Source organism: Panulirus ornatus, chromosome 12 (genome assembly GCF_036320965.1).
Source record: "Panulirus ornatus isolate Po-2019 chromosome 12, ASM3632096v1, whole genome shotgun sequence".
Lineage (NCBI taxonomy): Eukaryota > Metazoa > Arthropoda > Malacostraca > Decapoda > Palinuridae > Panulirus > Panulirus ornatus.
In genome coordinates, this window is record NC_092235.1 from 49,614,438 (window position 1) to 49,634,912 (window position 20,475).

A 20,475-nucleotide genomic window follows, 5' to 3' on the forward strand; every position below is an offset into this window, starting at 1 on the left:
AGGCATGGGCAATGACTTCCCCCAACAGATTCCTGAGTTTTATAGGAAGGAAAATTAGCAGCTTTTAGGACCAGGACCAGAGAGATGAACTTAATTATCTGTTTTGAGAGTGTAAGGAGAGTAATTCCATAGACACTGACTCTGTCTTCAAAATTACCAAGATGAGGCAGATATGTCTTGAACAAATGGGGGCAATGATGACAGTGCTTACCTGACCTTGACAACACTGCATGTAACTGGTGCAGCAGGTAATTCTACAAACTTTTATAATTTTGATGTTATAGAAAAACAATCTATGAATCACAAAATTTATCATAGAAGGTTAAACAATAATTATTGGCAATCAATTTTTCAGTGTAGATAAAATAAATAGCAGAACATACTTAATGGTAATGCATTTGGAACTTGGACCTTACTCCCACATTTTCTGCACAGTGCTGACACAGCTACAAAATTTGAATATACCTACGTTGGTAAATGGAACACTTTTTTTGTCATATGAATATAAACAAAGCCATTTCTTCATCTGTTCCTGGAGCTAACTCACTGATGCAGGAAATTATGAACATGGATGAAAAAAAAGGAATACCTCTGAAACAGTATCATAAAATACTTCTTTATACAGCTTGAAAAATTTGAGATTCACAGCAGGGTTACAAAGAAAACCTGAGAAAAGGGTGAGAAAAGAATATAATACATAGGTTCTGGAATTCAAAAGAACTGAAATGTTCCAAGACAAGTGAAAAACATTCCTGGACTGACTGGTATTGTTTCTGAGTAGAAATACATTGTGGAGCAGGTTGCTTGTTACATGTTCTCCAATTCAGACTATGACAGAGTGGAGGTTTCAAGACCTAAAACTTGGTGCTAGGGAGGTACTCTAACAAAACTTACAAGTATCAACTGTGGGGAACCATACAGATGAGGAGGTTTCTGGCACCAAAAATGTCTCTCCCACACTGGGGCTATAAAAATCCTACAACTGTAAAAAGCCAATGGTTTGGAAGAACTTCTCCCAGAAGGTTAACGGAGGAAATAAGGGAAATATTTGGTTCAAATCCTTCCAAACCAAAAACTGGGAGTCTGTTCCTAGTTTCTTTTTATTAAGCATCTGAGAGACATAGGTTAGTATTAAGGCATTCATTTTTGGTAGTAAAGAGCTCCCCTTGAAGAAACACCCACAATGAAAAGAACCAACTGCATGGATCTCTCCCTCTGTACATTTTTGTTGTTATGAAAATCAACCCTGTAAGTGCATCAGTCTGTAGCAAACTTTTTGAAGAATGGAAACCTCGAGAAACAGGCTTCACACATTGCCAGGGATGCTCATGAGACAATGGGCTGTTACTGCATTGTCCAAAATAAACAGAATCCTTTGTCTTATTTTTAAGACATTCTGGGAAATGAAGAGCCATGAAGCCAAAAACTCCCCTATACTGATATATAAGAGTTTCATTCCGCTTTCAAAAGAACACAGTTACACGGCTCTCTATAAAAAAGGAGTCCCAGCCATGAATCAGATTCCATGAAGTGAGAGGACTCATTCAAAGTACGGTCCTCTACATAATAGCCTGCCTCTGCAAGTGGGATACGATGCTCCTTTCTACTGGGGGAGGTCAGTCCCCATGCCAGGATAATGGGATAAGTGGTTCCAGCCTGCTCCTTGTGATTTGCAGGGGGGGTCTTTGTATACAAGATAATCTCAGTGTTTCAAATATATTTGTGAGAAAAACAGTCTCTATCAAACAAACCCCCCTCCCCGTTACCCCTATAATCGAACTACAGAAGCTTGATGTCCACCAGAGCAGCAGTCAACATCTTTCAGTCAGACACAAACAACAGGAGGCTTGACTGACTGGCATTTGACCCTGAATAGCACAACAACTGGGCTTGAATCAAAGTTTTCCCTCTAATACAACACCAATTTAGTCTATAAATCTATGTATTTACTTTTATTTCATTCATTATACATAATCACTGTTTCCTGCGTCAGCGATGTAGTGCCAAGAACTGGACGAAGAATAGCCTATCCACTCATACACACACACACTGGTTCTAAGTGAATGTAGGTTTGCGGCAGGGGTGTGTGATGTCTCCATGGTTGTTTAATTTGTTTATGGATGGGGTTGTTAGGGAGGTGAATGCAAGAGTTTTGGAAAGAGGGGCAAGTATGAAGTCTGTTGGGGATGAGAGGGCTTGGGAAGTGAGTCAGTTGTTGTTCGCTGATGATACAGCGCTGGTGGCTGATTCATGTGAGAAACTGCAGAAGCTGGTGACTGAGTTTGGTAAAGTGTGTGAAAGAAGAAAGTTAAGAGTAAATGTGAATAAGAGCAAGGTTATTAGGTACAGTAGGGTTGAGGGTCAAGTCAATTGGGAGGTAAGTTTGAATGGAGAAAAACTGGAGGAAGTAAAGTGTTTTAGATATCTGGGAGTGGATCTGGCAGTGGATGGAACCATGGAAAAGGAAGTGAATCATAGGGTGGGGGAGGGGGCGAAAATCCTGGGAGCCTTGAAGAATGTGTGGAAGTCGAGAACATTATCTCGGAAAGCAAAAATGGGTATGTTTGAAGGAATAGTGGTTCCAACAATGTTGTATGGTTGCGAGGCGTGGGCTATGGATAGAGTTGTGCGCAGGAGGGTGGATGTGCTGGAAATGAGATGTTTGAGGACAATGTGTGGTGTGAGGTGGTTTGATCGAGTAAGTAATGTCATGATAAGAGAGATGTGTGGAAATAAAAAGAGCGTGGTTGAGAGAGCAGAAGAGGGTGTCTGACATGTTTGGGCACATGGAGAGAATGAGTGAGGAAAGATTGACCAAGAGGTTATATGTGTCGGAGGTGGAGGGAACGAGGAGAAGTGGGAGACCAAAGTGGAGGTGGAAAGATGTAGTGAAAAAGATTTTGAGTGATCGGGGCCTGAACATGCAGGAGGGTGAAAGGAGGGCAAGGAATAGAGTGAATTGGATCGATGTGGTATACCGGGGTTGACGTGCTGTTAGTGGATTGAATCAGGGCATGTGAAGCGTCTGGGGTAAACCATGGAAAGTTGTGTGGGGCCTGGATGTGGAAAGGGAGCTGTGGTTTCAGGCATTATTGCATGACAGCTAGAGACTGAGTGTGAACGAATGGGGCCTTTGCTGTCTTTTCCTAGCGCTACCTTGCACACATGAGGGGGGAGGGGGATGGTATTCCATGCGTGGCGAGGTGGCGATGGGAATGAATAAAGGCAGACAGTGCGAATTGTGTGCATGGGTATATAGGTATGTGTCTGTGTGTGTATATATATGTGTACATTGAGATGTATAGGTATGTATATTTGCGTGTGTGGACGTGTATGTATATACATGTGTATGGGGTGGGATGGGCCATTTCTTTCGTCTGTTTCCTTGCGCTACCTCGCAAACGCGGGAGACAGCGACAAAGCAAAATAAATAAATAAAATAAATATAATACATATCAACATAAACATATACAAATACACAGATATATACATATAAATACATGTACATTTTCATACTTGCTTGCCTTAATCCATTCTTGGAGCTACCCCACCCCACAGGAAACAGCATTGCTACCCCCTGCTTCAGCGAGGTAGCTGCAGGAGAAGAGACAAGAAAAAAATCTCTAGCTGTCATGTGTAATGCACTGAAACCACAGCTCCCCATCCACATTCAGGCCCCACATACCTTTCCATAGTTTACCCCAGTCGTTTCACATGCCCTGGATCAGTCCACTGACAGCACGTCGATCCCAGTATACCACATCATTCCATTTCACTCTATTCCTTGCACACCTTTCACCCTCCTGTACCTTTAGGCCACAATCACTCAAAATCCTTTTCACTCCATCCTTCCGCCTCCAATTTGGTCTCCTGCCTCTCCCTGTTCCCTCCATTTCTGACACATATATCCTCTTTGTCAATCTTTCCTTACTCATTCTCTCCATATGCCTAAACCATTAGAACACACCCTCTTCTGCTCTCTAAACCACACTCATTTTATTTCCACACATCTCTCTTACCCTTTCATTACTTACCTGGTCAAGCCACCTCACACCACATATTGTCCTCAAACATTTCATTTCCAACACATCCACCCTTCTCCATGCAACCATATAACATTGTTGAAACTACTATTCCTTCATTCATAACCATTTTTGCTCTCCAAGATAATGTTCTCTACTTCCACACATTCTTCATCACTCCCAGAACCTTCGCCCCCTCCCCCACCCTGTGACTCACTTTCGCTTCCATGGTTCCATCCACTGCTAAGTCCACTCCCAGATATCTAAAACAATTCACTTCCTCCAATTTTTCTCCATTCAAACTTACCTCCCAATTAACTTGTTCCTCAACCCTACTGAACCTAATAACCTTACTCTTATTCACATTTACTCTCAACCTTCTCCTTTCACACACTTTACCAAACTCAGTTACCAGCTTCTGCAGTTTCTCACTAGAGCTGTATCATTGGTGAACAACTGACTCACTTCCCAGACCCCTTCATCCACAAGAGACTGCATACTTGCCCCTCTCTACAAAACTCTTGCATTTAACCCCCTAACCACCCCATCCATAAATATATTAAACAACCATGGGGACATCACACACCCCTGTCGCAAACTGACATTCACCAGGAACCAATCACTCTCCTCTCTTCCTACTCATACACATGCCTACAACCTTGGTAAAAACTTTTCACTGCTTCTAGCAACCTACCTCCCATACCATACACTCATAAAACCTTCCACAAAGTATCTCTCATCAACCCTATCATATGCCTTCTTCAGATCCATAAATGCTACATACAAATCCATCTGTTTTTCAAAGTATTTCTCACATACATTCTTCAAAGCAAACACTTAATCCACACATCCTCTACCACTTCTGAAAACACAATGTTCTTCCCCATCTGATGTTCTGTAAATGCCTTCACCCTCTCAATCAATACCCTCCCATATAATTTCCCAGGAATACTCAACAAACTAATGCCTCTGTAGTTTGAACACTCACCTTTATCCCCTTTGTCTTTGTACAGTGGCAATATGCATGCATTCTGCCAATCCTCAGGCACTTCACCATGATCCATACACACTTTGAATACCCTTACATACCAATCAACAACACAGTCACCCCTTTTTTTAATAAATTCCACTGCAATACCATCCAAACCCATCCCAATGCTGGCTCTCATCTTCTGCAAAGCTTTCAATGTTCACCAAACCATTCTCCCTGACCCCTCTCATTTCACACACCATATTGACCAAAACACCCTATATCCGCCACTCTATCATCAAAAACATTCAACAAACCTTCAAAATACTCACTCCATCTCTTTCTCACTTCATCACTACTTGTTATTACCTCCCCACTTACCCCCTTCACCAATTTCCCATTTGTTCTTTTGTCTTATGCACGTTATTTACCTCCTTCCAAAACATCTTTTTATTCTCCCTAAAATTCAATGATACTCTCTCACCCCAACTCTCATTTGCCCTCTTTTTTAACCCTTGCACCTTTTACTTGACCTTCTGTTGCTTTCTTTTATACATCTCCCAATCATTTGCACTCCTTCCTTGTAAATATCGTCCAAATGCCTCTCTTTTTCTCTTTCACTAACAACCTTACTTCTTCATCCCACCACTCACTACCCTTTCTAACCTGCCACCTCCCACCTTTTTCATGCCAAATGCATTTTTTGCACAAGCCATCACTGCTTCCCTGAATACATTTCTTATTCACTAAAAACCTCCAATGGGAAGAAAGGAAAATAGCTAATCCTGGTTAATAGTAGTAGTAAATCACAACTACTGAAATGTGTTTAGTGTAATGAGGGGCATAAAAAAAGCATGAGGATAAAGGTTTCGAACCCCCAGGGATCTCAGAGAATCTCTCATAGCTTGGAGGACAGACTGACCCTTGAATGAAATATATTTAATCATATGCTCTCTATCACCTCATAAACACATAATGATTTTTGTCCAATGTAGAAAATTCACATGAATTTTAAGCTTCATTATATCTTCTAAATGAAACCTTATTCCATTATGATAGACAAAGGTAAGTCTTGACAGAATGAAACTGCAGATTTTTTTTTCATCAAACACTTTGGGAACACACATATTTTCAAGAGGATATGATGATCCATTTTATGGACTTTAATTTGAAGATGGAGTAATGTCCCTCTGCCTGTGGGTCTTTTGCTTAGTGCACTGTTATCTAAGATTTTGTTATGATGTTATAAATAACCCTGCATTCTGTAGGCAAAAATTAGAGTTTATTACATAATTTCTCTTTCTAGATGAACACTCATGTTACTTGTCAACTTAATGGTTTTGCCTGTTGTGTGCAAGTAAGAGATGGGTTTACAATTTATTTCATGTTTGCAATGTTATCAATGGATAATATAAAATCTATACAGTATTCATATTTTAATATCTTTTCATTCTCTTTCAAAAAAATTAGACAAAATTCTACTCTACTGACAGGAGTCACTGTAAATGAATTCATTCACTGCCAGCAAACTGTTATCTTGTGCCTTGTATGAGTAATTACCTGTCTACAAATGACCTATGACCTTGAATGTGCCTAGGAAACCTGAAAGACCTGATCATACTATTTCTGTTTTAATAAAATTCCTGGCAGCCTAAAAAATAAGATAAAAATTTCAGATCCTCCTCCTATCTCACGAGTTTTAGAAAAAAAGAAGAAATAACGATAAACTGGTAAATACTCTTTTTCCCTATTTTCATGATGAGTATAATATTTACAAAACAGTTCTTGATTCTGCAGGTCTGTAACATTTAATATGCACTACAGTCTAAGAAAAAATATACACAAATAATTTTTCAAGGCATTTTTCATGATTTACTACCATGGTAATAATTTTTTTTTTTTTTTTTAAATTCTGTCTTCATGAAGGCAAATTTTACCTACCATCAATTGAAGTCGTGAGAATTACTTTCACTGGTTCCTTTTTCTTAATATTGGTATCTTCCACAAGCTCATAAATAAAATGACGATTTTTCAATCTTCTTTTGGAAGGGTTCTGCCGTGCTTTTACTAAAGGTACTTTGTTCTTTCGCCTTAGTATAAATGTTGTCTGCAAATGATAAAAAAATCTGGTAAGCACACTCTTCCTAACATTCAAGATTGAAGCAACCAATTCCAAATCTGAATGACTATGCAACCCTAAGATATATGTATATTTGGAATAATCTGAATAATCATCTTTTAAGATAACAGTCTAAATGTACATAAAGGCATTTCTGCAATATCTTGGTACATCCTCAGTTGTGAAATGCAAAAAGGCAGACACAAAATTATTATTACTCTCAGTCTAAGTCATTGATAATTGTTGCCTCGGCTCCCATTCCAAGGGGTTGATCAGGAATACTGAGCTTCAATTCACTATCATATTCTCAACCCACAAGCATTCAATCAGCTCTCTCAGGTAGTTCATAAGCACCTGTGATAAAATTTTACTCCTATGAGGTTTTGTTTACATTTAGCATATGATGAATTGTAAATAGTTATAATGTTTGCTTTATGTTGTATCAATGGCTTTCCTACATGTCAGCTACATCAGTGAGTTTAGTTACAGATGGTCTTACGTTAATTACAGCTGGTCTGAGGTCAATCACAGATGATCTTGGGTAATCACAGTGGTCTGAATGCAATCATGTAATTATGTACTTTACAGATGGTCTTAGGTCAATCAGAGCTGGTCTTTGGTTAATTATAGCATGTTCTAGTACAATCACAACTAGTTTCACTACAATAACAGTTGGTCTAAGATCAATTTGAGAAGCTTTTATGTTAATCACAACTGTTCTTGTGTCAACCACAGATGGGATTATATTATTGACAGCTGGTCATAGGTACATAACAACAAGTGATTAACACAGGACTAGCTGTGACTGACCTTAAACCATCTTTCTTTCTTTTTCTTTCATACTATTCGCCATTTCCCGCAAGCGAGGTAGCGTTAAGAACAGAGGACTGGGCCTTTGAGGGAATATCTTCACCTGGCCCCCTTCTCTGTTCCTTCTTTTGGAGAAAAAACAAACAAAAAAACCCCATCTATGATAAAGAAAAAGCATTAGTAAGTATGGAGTTAGGGTGAAGTATCTGAACAGGATCCTATGATCTCTGTCCCCAAGCACGTAGTACAGTTATTCAGCCTATTATCCTCAGAGTTCATGGGAAATGTTCCCATGAAGACCATATTCAACTTGCCAAAAATGACAGCTGATATTACACTTTTGTCAGGAGATACATGCAACCTTTGAAGTAATCAATTTGCAGCCTTATCATTCTTCCTAGCTCAGATTGGGTAGGGATACCCAACTCCCTAAGGAAACTTAAAATCCTTACCATCTATTAATAATAAAATAATGCAGCAAAAAGCATATGACAGGAAGTTCTACATGTCACTGACATCGAATTCTTATAGGTTCTATACTAACTTTATTTGTATCTTCAACAAACTTAGTACAGATTGCTTGCCATGAGAATCTACGTAAATATTGTGCTCAATAAGTCAATAAGAATTGCTTGGGCAAAACAACAAAAAGTTTTTGCATCATTATGCTGAGATAGCTCTACAGATATAATTAGAATATTTCTGAAATTTATGACTTGCATGATTAACAAAACAAGAATTCTGCACACCTCATGCCTGACAGCATTTTATCTCTGAAGAGATAGGAATGAGACCTACTAACTAATCTGGTAAACAAAATCACTTATCAAAGACTTAGCTGTTGTGATTAGTGTTGTTTGCATGTCTAAAATCAAAAGAAATTAGATTGCTTCTTGTTTGCGCCCTCATAATGGTCTTAACTTTCCACTGAAAACTGACATCTTGAACTAGCACATAACTCTGAAACAATGGGTTATGAGGCACCGATAGAATTCTAATTCAGAGCCACACAAATTCATTCCTTAAGAGTTGTTTCAAGATTTTATTAACCACATGATACCTAGCACAACTGTGAAGTCTCTGGTGGATGCAAAAACTTTCACCCTTGGTGAAGTACAGTAGCCTAAGTGGGAGATACTGTCATATAGTGATATGTTTTGAAAGAAAATGAAAACTTGTTTTCATAATACTGCTGAAGAGCAAATGACCATTAGCATGTCATTTCAGGAAATTTTATGGTCACTTTATAGTCATCAGTTTAGCTGGATTACTTACTTTTTATGCAAGATAGAGAAATCACTTTACCCACAGCTTTCCTGTCAATCTCAGATGAAATATTCCTCCCTAAGTAATACTTTCATAGGCCAAGGAGGACAACCACTCCCAATGCATTAAAATGGATAGCAATTTGTAATTTGGCCACAATAAATAGCATCATTTCTGACTGCATAAGGTACTTCCTTTGGAAAATTTGCAATACAAATATTCAAAACTATAATATATAATAACGATATTGAATGGGAAAGTTAAATAAAGTCACTATCTAAAGTTTTTTGTTAATCACAGTGACTTACCCGAACATGCTGAAGGAAAGGGTCAGCAACAGGTTTAGCATCCACATCTCTGGCAGTTAATGTTCTACCTGCTGCTTGAGATATGGGCAAACCTACATTCTTCAGATGGAGGTTATTTAAACTATGCACCAACAAACGCAGCATCTATAAGGAAAGTGATCCAGAATAATGATAACACAAAAAATTATCAAATATACTGCATCATAGGTAGAATTTTTTTCTAAATGTAAATGCCTCTTCTGCCTTACTGTCATGTAAAATATTCCAAAACCAGAGTCTAACATATACAACCAAACCTCACAGATTACCTTGATTGCATCATATGCCCTGGTTCAGCCCATTAACAGTACATCACTCCCACACACCCTAATGATTCATCACATTCTGTCCTATGCATGTCTCTCCCCATTAGGATATTTATGCCCCAGTATCATGAAGCCTCCTTCACTTAATTCCTCCACCTCCATTTCAGTCTTCCCTTGCTCCCTCCACTTATGGCAAATAAGTCCTCTTAGTCAGCCTTCTTCCTTCACTCATCATCTCCTTACATCTGTACCATTTCAGCAAACCTTGAACAGCTCTCAGTCAAATTGCATTAAGCACCACACCTCTCTCATACACAATCCAATAACTCACATTTTTCAAAAAGACTACAGAAAAAAATATCTTCCGAAAAATGACATTTCCTTTATATTTCTGTTGATTACAATGTATAGTGAAAATATTACATTTATCATTGGCTTCAGGTGCCTGCAAAAAACAATGGCCTTCCCCTATAAATTTTCAAAGGCAATACATGGCTAAGGTTTACCTTGGGTACAAGCAAGTGACTCTCAGGAAGAAATCATTGTACATCTGGTTGCAGAGACTACAGTTTCTAATGGTGGGAGCACAAGCAACCCACCTCAGTGTGCCTGAAGCAATCTCAGGGTAAACATGTTCTTTCTTTACTCTCCCTGGCTGTCAATTCATCTGGGAAATTTCACTTTTGCCTGGCAGCATGAAAATATGGGTACACAAAAGATTTCTATGCCCACTGGATACTCAGAATGCAGGATCAGGAGGCTGCTTCTTGTAACACCTCATCAGTGTCGTGCCTCATTCAAGACTCAAAATACGGAGTTACAATACTTCAGGACCTTGCCTATTCCAAGCCCAGAAATCTGCAGATGGGAATAAAGGCCGAAGGAGAGGTGACAAAGTACTAACATGTAAGTGTGCTATTGCCTTTGAAAATGTATGAGGAGGCAGAAAAAGTTTTTTGCAGACTCTGTTAAATTAAGCACTCTGATTTCAACTTTCCCCATCTTCACATTTTAACATCTTATGTCTTCCACAACTTCACACCTTAGCTAATTATTACAAATCATGCCATGCCAACATAATGGCAAAAGGTATCTGATACTCTTAGTGGTTGTAGTTGACTTCAAAAGGAATTAATGCCAGTTGTAAATTTTCTTTTTCTGTTCATCTAAAAAGAAAAAATTAAGTATGAGGAATAAATTTGATAAAACATAAAGCTTACATTTGAATTAAATACATTCAGAATTCTTCTGATTACCCCTAATTACATTGTAGAATCTAACATTTAATACACTATACAATGCTAAATGGAAATTTGCCCAAAACATGAATCTAGAATTACCTAAAATATTGAAGCAACTTTGCCTCAAAGTTCGATGATTCTAAATTACAATAAATTTTTATGCTATGGGGGCTTCAGTTACGTAATATATCAACAATGCAAAATCTAGATATACAATGATTACAGTTAATAATGTAAAATTTAACAAATCTTTAAAAAATCTCTCTTAGTTATAATATTAAATGTGTACTATGTTAATGTTATAGGAAAAAAGAATGAATGTTGGGTGAAAAAGAGTGGTGAGTAAGTGAGCTTCGGAAGTAGACCTAGTTGGGTGAATGTCTGAGAGACTGTGTACGAATGGAATAAGAAGTGATAAAATGGAATAAGGAGTGGGGGAGAAGAAGGTATGTATTTAGGGTAATCATGATGGTTAACCGCAAAAAATTAGGGAATGGAATGGGAGTGGGTGTTTAAAAGGTTAGTAGTGTATGAAGAGTAAGAAAGAATTTGTAGGAGAGAGCCACGCATTTTGGACATTTTTGCACAAGAAAAATATGCATAATTGTCCAAAGTATTTAAAGTCAACAGAGACGGAGTAAAAAAGGAAGGGTGAAAAGTAAAGAAGCATATAGAGTGTGGTGACCACGTGTCCACAGTAATTTTAACATAAAAAAATTTCTGGATAAGGTAACTAGGCTCGTTAAACTAGACAAATGGGAAATCAGTGAACGGCGTAATGGGAGGTGATCAAGAAGTCAGAGAGGTGGAGCACCCATACAAATGCGATAACGCAAGTACATATTGAAGCTTTGTTGAATTGACTGATAAACAAGACAGGCAATATATACACATGTGATTTTTGGTCACCATCGTCGCACCTGCCAATGAAGGTTAGGCAAACATGATTTGCCGTAACAGAGCAAGGTACGCAAAAGCTTAAAAAGGCCAATTGTAAAGCGGCAAGCAGCAGTGTATTGAGTGGATGCCAAGTGTTTATAGACAAAAACCTGAGGGTTTCAGATATTTCATGCCCTGGTTGGTAAGTTATTATGCATGTATGACTCATGGTGAGGTGCCTGAGGCATTGCAATTCGTGCATTCTGCATTTACACATGCAAGATCGAGCCATAGTCAAAATCTTTTCATTCAGTTATTTGTTGAATTTGGTACAATGTTGAGGTATTGTTCAACTTGAAAAATGCTGTATCAATTTTCACTCATTGGAGCGTGCGGTTTCAGAAGTGGTAGAGGATGTGTGGATCAGGTGTTTGCTTTGAAGAATGTATGTGAGAAATACTTAGAAAAGCAAATGGATTTGTATGTAGCATTTATGGATCTGGAGAAGGCATATGATAGAGTTGATAGAGATGCTCTGTGGAAGGTATTAAGAATATATGGTGTGGGAGGCAAGTTGTTAGAAGCAGTGAAAAGTTTTTATCGAGGATGTAAGGCATGTGTACGTGTAGGAAGAGAGGAAAGTGATTGGTTCTCAGTGAATGTAGGTTTGCGGCAGGGGTGTGTGATGTCTCCATGGTTGTTTAATTTGTTTATGGATGGGGTTGTTAGGGAGGTAAATGCAAGAGTCCTGGAAAGAGGGGCAAGTATGAAGTCTGTTGGGGATGAGAGAGCTTGGGAAGTGAGTCAGTTGTTGTTCGCTGATGATACAGCGCTGGTGGCTGATTCATGTGAGAAACTGCAGAAGCTGGTGACTGAGTTTGGTAAGGTGTGTGGAAGAAGAAAGTTAAGAGTGAATGTGAATAAGAGCAAGGTTATTAGGTACAGTAGGGTTGAGGGTCAAGTCAATTGGGAGGTGAGTTTGAATGGAGAAAAACTGGAGGAAGTGAAGTGTTTTAGATATCTGGGAGTGGATCTGTCAGTGGATGGAACCATGGAAGCGGAAGTGGATCATAGGGTGGGGGAGGGGGCGAAAATTTTGGGAGCCTTGAAAAATGTGTGGAAGTCGAGAACATTATCTTGGAAAGCAAAAATGGGTATGTTTGAAGGAATAGTGGTTCCAAAAATGTTGTATGGTTGCGAGGCGTGGGCTGTGGATGGAGTTGTGCGCAGGAGGATGGATGTGCTGGAAATGAGATGTTTGAGGACAATGTGTGGTGTGAGGTGGTTTGATCGAGTAAGTAACGTAAGGGTAAGAGAGATGTGTGGAAATAAAAAGAGCGTGGTTGAGAGAGCAGAAGAGGGTGTTTTGAAATGGTTTGGACACATGGAGAGAATGAGTGAGGAAAGATTGACCAAGAGGATATATGTGTCGGAGGTGGAGGGAACGAGGAGAAGAGGGAGACCAAATTGGAGGTGGAAAGATGGAGTGAAAAAGATTTTGTGTGATCGGGGCCTGAACATGCAGGAGGGTGTAAGGAGGGCAAGGAATAGAGTGAATTGGAGCGATGTGGTATACAGGGGTTGACGTGCTGTCAGTGGAGTGAAGTTAGATGAGGTTTAAATAAGTTTGATAATTTCTAAAGGTGTTTAAGCAACAACACTTTCCTTTGGGGTTACAGCCCTCCCCATTATTGACTTACTTTCACATACAGTAAAATGATGCATATCATTCTCTCCTCACAAGTTTCTCATTTCTAGTCTCATACCAGATGCCACTTTTAAAATATATGGTGCGAGAAGCAAATAAGTAGCAAGATTTTCATAAAGTGTTGTGACTTCCACAAGTGTTCCACCTACTTTTACATCACTTAAACCCATATTTTCCCTTGTCTTCATAGCCCTCCATGCCACCGACTTAATCTATTTTTATTGTTATACTTAACCACTGTCACCCGCGTTAGTGAGGTAGCGCAAGGAAGCAGACGAGGAATGGGCCAGCCCACCCACATACAAACGTATATACATAAACGCCCACACACGTACATATACATACATATACATTTCAGCGTATACATACATATACATGCACAGACATATACATATATACACATGTACATATTCATACTTGCTGCCTTCATCCATTCCTGTCGCCACCCTGCCACACATGAAATAGCACCCCCTCCCCTCCAGCGAGGCAGCGCAAGGAACAGACAAAAGAAAAAAAAAAGGCCACATTCGTTCACACTCAGTCTGTTATGTGTAATGAACCGAAACCACAGCTCCCTTTCCACATCCAGGCCCCACAGACCTTTCCATGGTTTACCCCAGACACTTTACATGCCCTGGTTCAATCCACTGACAGCATGTCGGTCCTGGTATACCACATCGTTCCAATTCATTCTATTCCTTGCACGCCTTTCACCCTCCAGTATGTTCATGCCCCGATCACTCAAAATCTTTTTCATTCCATCCTTCCACCTCCAATTTAGTCTCCTGCTTCTCCTTCTGCCCTCCACCTCTGAAACATATATCCTCTTCATCAATCTTTCCTCACTCATTCTCTCCATGTGTCCAAACCATTTCAACATGCCCTCTTGTGCTCTCTCAACCACACTCTTTTTATTAGCACACATCTTTCTTACCCTTTCATTACTTACTTGATCAAACCACCTCACACCACATATTGTCCTCACACATTTCATTTCCAACACATCCACCCTCCTCCACACAACCCTATCTATAGCCAATGCCTCGCGACCATACAACATTGCTGGAACCACTATTCCTTCAAACATACCCATTTTTGCTCTTTGAGATAACGTTCTCGCCTTCCACACATTCTTCAACACTCCCAGAACCGTCACTCCTTCCCCCATCCTGTGACTCACTTCTGTTTTCATGGATCCACCCGCTGCTAAGTCCACTCCCAGATATCTAAAACACTCCACTTCCTCCAATTTTTCTCCATTCAAACTTACCTCCCAATTAACTTGTCCCTCAACCCTACTGAGCCTTATTACCTTGCTCTTATTCACATTTACTCTCAACTTTCTTCTGTCACACACTTTACCAAACTCAGTCACCAACTTCTGCAGTCTCTCACCTGAATCAACCACTAGCATTATATCATCAGCAAAAAACAATTGACTCACTTCCAAAGCCCTCTCATCCACAACAGACTGCATACTTGCCCCTCTCTTCAAAACTCTTGTATTTACCTCCCTAACCACCCCATCCATAAACAACTTAAACAAACAACTATGGAGATATCATGCCGCCCTGCTGCAAACTGACATTCAACGGGAACCAATTACTCTCCTCTATTCCTACTCGTACAAATGCCTTACATCCTTGGTAAAAACTTTTCACTGCTTCTAGCAACTTACTTCCCACACCATATACTCTTAAAACCTTCCACAAAGCATCTCTATCCACCCTCTCATATGCCTTCTCCAGATCTATAAATGCTACATACAAATCCATCTGTTTTTCTAAGTATTTCTCACATACGTTCTTCAAAGCAAACACCTGATCCGCACATCCTGTACCACTTCTGAAACCACTGCTCTTCCTCAGGCTGATGCTCTGTACATGACTTTTTCCTCTCAATCAATACCCTCCCATCTGATTTCCCAGGAATACTTAACAAACCTATTCTTCTGTAATTTGAACACTCACTTTTATCCTCTCCGTCTTTGTGCAATGGCACTATGCATGCATTCTGCCAATCCTCAGGCACTTCACCATGATCCATATATACAGTGAATATCTTAACCAACCAACCAACAACACAGTCACCCCCTTTTTTTTTTTTTTTTATAAATTCCACTGCAATACCATCCAAACCTGCTGCCTTGCCAGCTTTCATCTTCCCCAAAGCTTTCACTACCTCTTCTCTGTTCACCAAACCATTCTCCCTGACCCTCTCACTTTGCACACCACCCTGACCAAAACACCCTATATCTGCCACTCTATCATCAAACACATTCAACAAACCTTCAAAATATTCACTGCATCTTCTTCTCACTTCATTACTACTTGTTATTACCTTCCCTTCCTCAATGTTCCCATTTGTTCTCCTGTGTTGTGCAGTATATTTATCTCTTTCCAAAAAATCTTTTTATTCTCCTTAAAATTTGGTGATACTCTTTCACCCCAACTCTCATTTGCCCACTTTTTCACCTCTTGCACCTTACTCTTGACCTCCTGCCACATTCTTTTATACATCTGCCAGTCATTTGCCCCACTTTCCTGCAAAAATCGTCCAAACGCCTCTCTCTTTTCTTTCACTAACAAATCTTACTTCTTCATCCCACCAATCACTACCCTTTCTAATCTGCCCACCTCCCACCTTTCTCATGCCACATGCAACTTTTGCACAAGCCATCACTATTTCCCTAAATACATCCAATTCCTGCCCCACTCCCCTTACGTCATTTGCTCTCACCTTTTTCCATTCTGCACTCAATCTCTCCTGGTACTTCCTCAAACAAGTCTTTCCAAGCTCACTTACTCTCACCACTCTCTTCTCCACAACATTCTCTCCTCTTTTCCGAAAACCCCTACAAATCTTCACCTTCGCCTCCACAAGACAGTGATCAGACATCCCTCCAGCTGCTCCTTTCAGCACATTAACATCCAAAAGTCTCTCTTTTACACACCTGTCAATTAACACATAATAGAATAACGCCCCCCGGCCATCTCTCCTGCTCACATATGTATACTTATGTATATCTTTTTTAAACCAGGTATTCCCAATCACCAGTCCTTTTTCAGCACACAAATCCACAAGCTCTTCACTATTTCCATTTACAACACTGACCACCCCATGTACACCAATTATACCCTCAACTGCCACATTACTCACCTTTATATTCAAATCACCCATCACTATAACCTGGTCTCATGTATCAAAGCAACTAACACACTCACTCCGCTGCTCCCAAAACACTTAATTATTATTGTAAAATAAAAAATATGATCTAGGTAGTTATTTTGTTGACAGCTCTGTAACTCCTGTAAGTTGGCAAAAGTGGGTCACATGTATTATCTGAAGTCATCAGACTTTCCTTTCCATATTTTTGAAATATTGCACATCTCTGGGATACAGTGAGGATACAGTGAGGATGTCTAGGGCTGGGGAACAAAGGAGTTGTCTCCTGGTTGGAGGTGAGGTATGGCTGATTTGTCTAAACCAATCTTTCCTTGCACTTCAACATGGCAACAGGTAAGAGCTCTTTGACAACTCCAAGTGAACTTAGAATAATGAAACTGATTGGAAGTTATAATCATATGAGCTTGAGATTTTCAAATGGCTATAGTCTTTGGTAATTTACCAGTTCAGCCATGACTTTGAAGCAGTTCTGAATAATGAGTACTGGGTAATTTTGTCTTGATGGTAGTAAAGTGTTGTGAGAATAGAATACTTTATCATGCATGACTTGAAGCAGTATGTTCTATTCTAGTATATCAAATAAGGCTATGTGAAGGTTATGAGTATCAGGGAAAATGAGGTATAGTTCAACTTAAGCATTGGTGAAACACCTGCAATAAATCATCAAAATCTATTAAAAGTACCAAACTTCTGTAGCATCAAACATATAATTTCATTATTAGTATTCTAGCAGAAATATGTGTGAAACATATATGATTAAGAACTGTGCCAACTGCCAATGAAAATCAACATACAGATGACTACCAAGCCACCATTCAAGCCATCACCTGAATTCCCTACAAGCAGCCTGAGCAGCTCATAACAATTAATGCTAGTATACTTCTATAAATCTTGCCTGCCACTGGAGGTTAGATGAAGTTTTCATAGGTTCTGTTGATGTTTTATGAGTATTCAATCTACTTTTATATTTATCAATTAATTCCTTATTTAAGGCTCGACTCACATTCATTACCATTCAAGGCCCACGACTCGCATCCATACAACGCTGTTGTAAAGGTTACAGGTATGTAAAATCTTGTCATCACAACTTACCCTTCTGATATATAATTTGATATGCCTGATTATCCTGGCCAGTACTAAAACTCTACATCTCCCAGACATCCTGGTATAAATTCTGCATTATTAAACTGACTTAGCATAATAAATTACTAAAAGTAAGATCGCTGGAAAAATAAACACAGAAACTCTAAGCTTTCGACTGTATTTCAAGCCATTTTCAAAGATACAGTCATTATGAACAAGAGAATATACACATAAACCAGGCAACACCACACTTGAGGAAACAATGAACAGTTGATCTGAGAAACATGGAAAGATTGTCCAGAACGGTAAAGTGACCTGTACCTCTACCTGGCATATGACGTCAATCAGTTACTGACTTTTTAACTTTGGAGATATCATTGAAATATTGCCTGATAAATATGTTTTCATTCATGTTTATGCTGTTAACTTTAATAAGAGTGGATTGAACAATAAGCCTTTCTGTAATTGGACACATAAAAGGGTAAACAATTTTGACACCTGCCAATTAATAAGCTTATCCCTGCTATTGTAATAAGAAAGAAGACAAATTCAACAAAATTATTTTTGTTCTACTGGATCATATGGAATTTTTACCTCTTACTAGTATTTAGAAACAACTAGCTATGGAGACTCTACTGCCGTGGCCAACTCACTAAGGGAGTTCCAGGAGGAGACAGGTGTCAGAGATATAGATAGACTTAATATCATTATCAAATATGACAACACCATATGGAATTCCTTAATAAGCAGACCATCAACTAATTAAAATATAAGGTGTCTGCTCTGTTCCATGTAAAGTCCATAACAAGAAGTATAATGGTCATACAGGTAAACATTTAAAAGAAAGGATTCAACAACATAAGTATTCTGTAAGGACAGCCTTGGAATCAAACACAATATGCTAACATTGAAAAAATTATTCACAACCTGTGAACTGGGTAGTCAGTTTACCCTTATGTGTCACTTTAATAAAAAGGCTCCTTGTAGAATCCTCTCTTGTATCAAAGTTAACAGAAACATAAACATGAATGAAAGAATGTATAACTTGATAATGTCTTAATGAAATCTCTGTTGAAAAGTGGTAGAATTAAGAAAACAGTTGCTGACCTGCTATTCTTTGCCAGGTAGAGGGACAGGTTACTTTACCATTCTGGTTAACCTTTTCATATTTCTCAGATCAACTGCTCCTTGTTTCTTCAGCTGTGGTGTAGCTCGGTATTGTATACATACTCTTCTGTTCATCATGATTCTGTATCCCTGAAAGTGGCTTAAAATATAGTCGAAAGCTTGGAGCTTCTATGCTTATTTTTCCAATGAGTTTGCTTGTCAGCACTTAATGTGTTTGTGATTTACCGCAAATATTAAACTACCCAAGTAACATAAAAAGTTTATGAAAGAATCTTCCAACAGTTGACAACATTTACACTTCTAATGTTGATTACAATGCACTGAATATGCATTACATTAATCACTGGTTTACGGTGCATGCATAAAACATTGTCCTTCCACATATATTTCTAAAGGCGATACATGGCTTATCTCTATTATGGGTACAAGTAAGTAGCGTATTTTACTGGCCCTCATCTTCAACACCTATTATGATGTTTATGCTCCAAATCACATTCAGTAGGTCTTACTCAATTCTCTAGATATTACATTACCTTTGCAGAACATGCTCCAAATCACATTCAGCAGGTCTTCTTCAATTCTCTAGATATTACACTACCTTTGCAAACAAAATCTTGTAATACCCAATGCAAGGTTCGATGCATGGCTAAAATGGTAAATTTAAAAGTTTATAATTACAATAAATTGGTGCATGTATATAAACAATATCAGCATATCGGCAAAACACCGTATGACCCACTTGCTAATATATCCGCACAATAATGACAAATAAATTTTCTTGGGAGATCTACATTAAGCTTCTCCAGTCTTATTAATGCTGCCACTTAAAACAAGATTGATGATGTTAATTTCGATGAACTCCTAAAAACTGGAAATTTGCCGTTTTCATCACTTACAGCAACCACACTACAAACATTTCCAAAACAGCTAAGCGGGTAAAAAGACAAAAATCATTACTAGTCTCAGCGCTCGCTAGCTAATGTGCTACGGCCTTACACTGAGAAATTTCCTCACCATAAGAGGTGAATGACTCTCAAAAAGATTTCATACGTTGTCATCTGATTAACAGAATGAGATATATATTACTTTTTCAATAACACCGTCACGTCGACCCAGCTTTTGTTGTCGAGCCAGCGTACACCTGCAACCTATCAGAATGAACGAATAAAATCTATAGCGAATACATAACCAACTAAGATTTCGCTCTTTGTGATTGAAGTATTTCTTTTATCAATATGATTTCTTGTTTTAATCCCTTGATTTGATCATTAGCATTTCAGATTTATTTACATGAATACCCAGTTTTTTTCTTAATGTGGAATTGCCTGTCCGTCCTCCGAGAATTAGCTTTAGGGACAGATGAACATGAACCTCATTTGCTCACATACATTGTAGCACCATTAACCAGGACCTAATACACAGCCAAACCCCATAAGTAACTGGATGGTTT

General features: G+C 38.8%; 1 protein-coding gene across 4 annotated transcripts in view; it reads right to left on the bottom strand.

Moving 5' to 3' along the window:
• The window catches only part of mRpL9 (mitochondrial ribosomal protein L9), a 33,409-nt gene extending 13,171 nt beyond the window's left edge, over nt 1-20,238 (bottom strand). Inside the window, exons 1-3 of one of the 4 annotated variants that reach the window (XM_071667868.1) lie at nt 20,112-20,238; nt 9,496-9,639; nt 6,934-7,099 (exon numbers count right to left, since the gene is read on the bottom strand). In XM_071667868.1, the coding sequence (XP_071523969.1) occupies nt 6,934-7,099; nt 9,496-9,639 (310 nt within the window). In that variant the 5' untranslated portion in view covers nt 20,112-20,238. Of the gene's footprint in view, nt 1-6,933; nt 7,100-9,495; nt 9,640-19,558; nt 19,794-20,021 lie in introns of those variants that run through there. The other 3 variants (XM_071667867.1, XM_071667866.1, XM_071667869.1) reach the window with 3 other exon arrangements.
• Nucleotides 20,239-20,475: the final 237 nt, after the last annotated feature.